The 6,489-nt window shown below is 36.8% G+C and overlaps 2 protein-coding genes across 2 annotated transcripts; one reads left to right on the forward strand and one right to left on the reverse strand.

Moving 5' to 3' along the window:
* The first annotated feature begins 606 nt into the window (after positions 1-606).
* Positions 607-2,490, forward strand: LOC114383018 (protein OCTOPUS-like). Its single transcript, XM_028342593.1, has one exon. It carries the CDS (start codon positions 745-747, stop codon positions 2,263-2,265), a length of 1,521 nt encoding a protein of 506 aa, XP_028198394.1. The 5' UTR covers positions 607-744; the 3' UTR covers positions 2,266-2,490.
* A 2,654-nt stretch (positions 2,491-5,144) lies between these two features.
* Positions 5,145-6,156, reverse strand: LOC114383439. Its single transcript, XM_028343117.1, has 2 exons — positions 6,005-6,156; positions 5,145-5,803 (listed from the first exon to the last, which is right to left on the reverse strand). The coding sequence occupies exons 1-2, from the start codon at positions 6,117-6,119 to the stop codon at positions 5,364-5,366; spliced, it is 555 nt and encodes a 184-aa protein (XP_028198918.1). The 5' UTR covers positions 6,120-6,156; the 3' UTR covers positions 5,145-5,363.
* Positions 6,157-6,489: the final 333 nt, after the last annotated feature.

Consider the following 6,489-nt stretch of genomic DNA (forward strand, 5'->3'; position numbering starts at 1 on the left):
TGTCGATGTATTATGAATTTAAATTTATTATAGATACTCTTAAAGAAAAAATATATTAATTGATTAAATAATACATATCATAAAATTTTGGAAAATTTTCTTTAAAATAATATCAATCATCATTTGTAATTCAACATACTATTAAATAAGTTTACCCTATTAGTACATCATCCTTAGACTCACTTTAAATTACTAATCACAGTTAAGACATGTATTTAAGTTAATTTTAGTCATCAAACTTATGTAAGATGTGGAGAATTATTTTTTAATATCAAACACACATTCAAACAAACCCTCGAAAATATATTAAGTACTCATAATATTCTTAAATTATTGAATAATTAGACACTTAATCTTAAGTAATACTATTATTTAACTGATGTTTTTAAACACTCATTAACAAAATACAAAAAATGAAACTAAAAGAAAATATAATAATTGAGAGGGAAGTATAGAATAGGCTATTAACAATAAATAAGAAAATTGAAAGTTTAAGGTTTAAGGTTTAAAAAAAATTTAGTTGTATTATGATTATTATTATAGATGGGCATGGCAGGGTAGGAGGTAGTATTGAAGCAAAGAAGCAGTTGATTGATGGTAAATAAATGATTATGATTATGATGCTTCCTCACTTGATTCCGTACTCCCTTTCTCTCTCTTTCTCCACTTTTAACATCATCGATGCCATTGCCCACACGCATACACATGCCACTGTCACTGCCACTGCCACCACACTCATGAGTCATGTCTTCCAATTCCAAACCCCACCGCCTCTCCGCCTGCCACCGCCACCCCTCCGTCCCCGTCACCGGCTTCTGCGCCCTCTGCCTCCGTGAACGCCTCGCCGGCATCCCCTCCGACCACTCCCCTCCCCTGCCCGACCTCCGCCGCTCCAAGTCTTGCTCCCGCCCCACCGACCCCGCCTCCTCCCCCCGCCGCCGCTCCTGCGCCGACCGCCCCCGCAGCACCCTCTCCGATCTCTTCACCCGCGACGACACCAGAAAAACAAACCGTTCCCACAAACCCAACTCCGAGGTTAGGGTTTGCAACGACGACCACCACGACGACGAGGAAACGAAGACGGTCAAGGAGTTCATAGATCTCGAGATACTGCAGCGCCGCAATAGGAACGCAGCCAGAGATTCTAGAACCTTCTGGAACGCCGCAACTGAGAAGTTCAAGAAGTGGAAATGGAAACACAGGTCGAAGAAAAACGGTGACGGTGATAGCAGTGACAATAATAGTATTCATACGAACAGAAATGCAGAGAAGCGAAGAGCGAGGACATTGAGAGACACTCAATCGGAGATTGGAGAATGCAATTTGGGGAGAAGATCCTGCGACACCGATCCGAGGTTTTCGATTGACGTGGGAAGAATCTCGTTCGATTGCCCTAGAGCTTCCTGGGATGGATGCTTGATTGGAAAATCGTGTTCCAGGCTTTCTCCAATGGTTTCACTCGACGAAGATTCCAATTCCAATTCTAATTCCAATACCAGTGACAACAATAACAGTGTTGGTTTGGATTTGGAAAGTTCTGGAGATGGTAGAAGGAATTTTGGGTTTGATAGATCAAACCCTCGTAGGAGACGGTCCATTGCGGAGCTTGATGAGTTAAAATCGATGTCAAATGTAAATGCAAATGTGAAGGTGTCTCCGGCCACCTTCTATGGTGCCAAGTTGCTGATTACTGAGAAGGAGTTGATGGATAGTTATGTAAGATCTTCGAGTGGTGATGTTGTTCAATCTGATTGTGTGGTGGAATCTGATTCCAAGGATGTTGCTGATGTGGCCACTAGGCAAAAGGGTTCGAAGAAGTTGCAGAAATGGCGTGGCGTGTGGAACAAGTTGGGATTAGTACAGGGAACTGAGAGAAAGGAGGATAGGGTGAGGGAAGAGGAGGGTGATTCTGGGGTTGAGGTTGACAAGCCTCTTGCAGAGTCTTTGGAGAGGCTGAGGAGGGTGGTTAATGTGCAAGCAAGTGAGCCTGTTGGGCAGAAGCTTATGCGTAGCTATAGCGTTAGCTGTAGAAGCCCGTGTGGAACGGATGGTTTTGCCACGGAGGAGTCTGAGAACAAAGGGAGTGCTTTGAATGGGAGACAAGAGCTTATGTTTCAGAGGAACCGGAGCGTTAGGTATTCACCTAATAATCCCGACACTGGCTTGTTGAGGTTCTATTTGACTCCCACAAAGAGCTACAAGAGAAGCAAGGTCGGAAGGAGTAGTGTTAAGGATTTGCATTCAGCAGCCAGAAGTGGCTTGTAAAACTGTGTTAGCTGTTGAAACTCCAAAGTATGTCTGGCTGTAAAAACATAAAAAATGTAATTTTTGTTGTTCATGATATGAAGTACATCACACTGATATTAGATTATGGTTGCAATTTGTCTAATGATGCTGGTAGCAAAAATAAAGTATTCTTTCCTTGATGCTGTTGAGATGGTAATTTTCTAATTGCAGTGGCTCTAGGAGCCTGGGAGCAACCCTTGATTTTGCTAGAATTTACTGCAAGGATATGTCATGTTATTTAATGATTTATATTTTGTCGATGAAATGTTTATGAACTGTTAATTTGCTGCCTCAAGTGCTGCAATGGCATTTCATGGTGTATCTCTCCAAATGCAGCATGAAAGGTTCATTGAAATTCTCATGCTTTATTCACATTTTACATAGTAAGCTTCAGTTTCCAAATTCTGGTTCAGCTATGCTGTTGGTTTTACAGATGTATGAACTACAAATTATGAAGTGTATACTTTCCTCAATTATTCAGAACCTGAACCTACGTCTCTTTTTTAAGTATCTACATATACTTAAAGGCATTTATGCTGTTATTTCTGTTATAATTTTCTTGGCTGTAAAAAAAAGTTAAGGTTCCTGATGTAACTGAGATATGGTATGAGAATTTCTGGGTATGTAATTGGTACAGGAACAACATTGAAGGACAGGGTGTTATAACTGAAATTGCTGTAATTGAAAACAGAATTTTGAATATCCTTTTTCCCACCTTATGACAGACCTAAAACTTTTGGGCAGTGGGGCAAGTTTAGTAAAAGTAAAGATAAGTGGATCTTAAATTCTCTTTAGAATTTTCTCACTCATCCAGATGAGAGGGGAAAAGTTTGAAACATAATGGGGGCAAAAATGACCTCCCTGCTATGGTAATGGGATTTTTTTTTTTATTTAAAAAAATGGAATGGGGACATGAACTCCCATTGTCAACCACTTAGAATCTAGGATTTGTCCCAGCCAATGAGTCAACTTGCTTTTTATTTTTTCCTTGCCAAGGACCACAAGTATATATATTCCATAAGAGATAATTCTGTTAGTGGAAACATCTACTGCATAGTGGGGGATAACTTGGCTAACTTTCCAAAAGAGCACAGCAAATCCTTCCTTTTATAATACTTTATGATTAGTTGTTGAGATTTCACAGGTTCTCTATAAGCAAAATATTCTGTTTCTGGGTTAAAGCCTTTCAAAGTCAAGAATCACTGACATCAAGATTCATGGCATCTGCTTCATTGGCATTTACCATTGCACTTGCTTTGTATTTTGGCAGTTATATGGGGGCTTTCAGGAACAGGCATTAACAATAACAGGCAAGGGAAGAATGACTTTAAGTTCTAAGTTCGTCAATAGTCATTCATTACTCATTTATGGTTAATTGCCTGTTTAGCAAGAGCTTGAGAAAAATTCAATTTCCGTGTTTCATTGTCTGTAACAGAGAAAAACATATTGCTAATCTATTGATACTGTTTTATCATCCTTTGTGTGTGTGTGTTTTCAAACCTAAATTTTTTTATGGTCCTGCTTTCTGTTGGTACCTTGATTACTTTTTCTTTTGTATTCATCCCTCGGTTCCAATGTTGAAAGTTTGGTTAGCAAATGCTGTCTGTTTACTCTATTTTTGTGCTTTATTTCTTTGGTTGAGCATCTTTTTGCCATTCAATTTATCTACTGCTAGGGTTTTGGAAATATGACAAGGTCAGCTAGCTCACTACTCATTCTGAATTTTCTTGTATCTAACTATGCGAACCAAGTCCATAATCCATGTAGTTGCCGTTAAGAGTTATATTATTGCTGTAAAAAAAAGAGTTATATTATTGACCTAAGTATTTTTTATAATACTATTTTTAATTTTTTTTAATCAGATCACTCCTTTCTATTATACATTCTTTTTATTATCTTTTTCATAGTTGTTAAAAGATTTGTACAATCAGCAGTAAAAAAAAAAAGATTTGTACAATCTTGCTATATCAAAAATAATTTGTTTAAAGTTGACTCAGGATATTTGTAATTGACCTTTGATTTTGAAATAGTTTCTTTTTTACTTTTCCTCTGTATTTTAGTCTGATGATGGCCGTAGATTTTGCTGATGAATGGAATCAATAATGCATCAGATGTTGACCATGAAGAGAAAATACTTCTAACTGTTATTATCGTTGGTAAATTGAAATTCTGACTGCTTTCCATAAAGCGCTTAACTTTTCGCTAGTCTTGCAATGATGTTGTCATGTTGTGGCCTTACCATTGTGAATTAGACAAGAAATCTAACTTAAGATGAAAGTGCTTCGGTACAAAAAGCACAACCTTTGACTTGCAAGATGTAAATCTCATTTCCATGATGCTTTTAGCTGAAGTACGTGTAAGTTTATATTTTTTGGGACAAATTTACACAATATTATTAGATTAATACTGTAGATGTTAGGATGATGGAAGATTCACTTAGTACTTGTTTAGAAAAGATATATATTTTGTTTTGGATAAATAATTTTCTCTATAAATAAAAAGAAGTAATCCATATTTATAGTCATCATCGCAAGTATATAGGTTAGCTAATACTACTATGCTCTTTTTTTGTAATAAATACTACTATGCTCTTAAGCTAAACTAATTTTAAACTTCTTGATAACTTCTTATAAGATAAAAAAAATAAAAATAATCAAACTTTGCTCATAAATTCAAATTAATTTATATACATATATCAATTATTTTAAAAAGTTCTCACTTTTTTTTTTCAAAAACGGAATTTCGTAATTGAATTTTATTTATAGAAATTTGATTTTTTTTTTCCTTCCACAAAAGGATAAATTTATCTAAACTAGTCCAATAGCTTGTTGCACTCCAAGTGCAGGATTTTGGAAAGATGAAAATAAGAAAGCACAGACTAGCCCAAAGCACCAAGTGAAATTGCTGGGGCAAATACTCAAAGTCACATATACATACCCATCAACAAAGAGTAACAGACTGATGAGTCTTTTCCCTCTCCCATGATTTATTGAAATTAGAATATCCAAACACAGAAAAAAAAAATTCAAACTCAATATTTACTACCACCAATAGTTTTGAGCACTCATTGCACTCATTCATTCCACATCAAAGCCCTTCTCCTGAAGCTCAGCAATGACCTCACTCCTCATCCTCATCCACAGTTTCTGAGCCTCTTGCCCAAACTTCTTGTCCTTCAGCTCCTTCTTGTAGTCACTCTCATCCTTATCACCCTCAACCATCCCTTTGGGACCAATGGTTGTTCCAATCATTCCACCTCTGGCAATGAACTCTTGCATTGCCTCTTCATCGCCCGGGTAAGGAAACTGCCGCCGCTCGTACAAATGAGCCAGCTCAAGCTCTTCCTTTGGCTTTGGCTTCAGTGTCCACCAACCCAGTGGTGAGGTCTCGTTGTACACCCACACTGCCCCGATCACTGCATAGGTGCAAAGCAAAGCCTTTCCAATCTGCTTCCAGAAGTAGTAGTTCTCCTTCCCCAACCCTATTTTCCTCAGGAAATCCTGGGTATGTTGTAGACCTGCAATGTAACACAAATGGGAGCACAAAATTCTATCTAAGGTACAAGATTCTTGTAAGATACATTTCACCAAACACCTTGTGTGCAAGGTTGGATTCTACGAAAGTTGACCCATATGGTATTGAAATGGTTTAATATGGAAGTTGTGAAGATATATATATGTATATATTTCAATTTTTGGGTTGGTAGAAAAAATGGTACCTGTTTTGGGTTGCGGCTCCTGAAAGCGCTTACGAGGCATTGCGAAACTGAGGCTTCGATCATACGATGAACATAGAAATATTGAATGATAGTGGCGATGACGTGGTTTAGTCATTAGTGGGTCAAGCCTGGAAAGTTCTTGGGCATTAATGAGCCCATTATAGGACCAAAACTTACATGTTGCTAATAGGAAAAAAGAAAGAAGAGAGCTGCTGTTGATTTTTATATGGGTTTAGCTAACATGTGTCTTTAAAACATTAGTTAAAAAACTAAAAAAATAATATTTATTATGAAAATCATAAGATATTATAAAAAAATTATAAATAACATAATTTTTTATATTTTAATAATTTTTTTTTCTTTTAGTTGTTTAACCATTACTCTAAAAACACTACTATATATATATATAAAAGAAATTAGGTCGACCATGTGTGTTTCCCCGTTGTATTTCCTTCAATTTATATTAGATTTCATAGTATAACTAA

The sequence above is a fragment of the Glycine soja genome, chromosome 14 (genome assembly GCF_004193775.1).
Source record: "Glycine soja cultivar W05 chromosome 14, ASM419377v2, whole genome shotgun sequence".
NCBI lineage: Eukaryota > Viridiplantae > Streptophyta > Magnoliopsida > Fabales > Fabaceae > Glycine > Glycine soja.

Coding starts and splice junctions, on each gene's coding strand:
- LOC114383018 (XM_028342593.1), top strand. CDS start 745: ATGTCTTCCAATTCCAAACCCCACCGCCTCTCCGCCTGCCACCGCCAC.
- LOC114383439 (XM_028343117.1), bottom strand. CDS start 6,119: ATGACTAAACCACGTCATCGCCACTATCATTCAATATTTCTATGTTCA. Junction 5,804..6,004: donor GGAGCCGCAACCCAAAACAG/GTACCATTTTTT, acceptor GTTACATTGCAG/GTCTACAACATACCCAGGAT.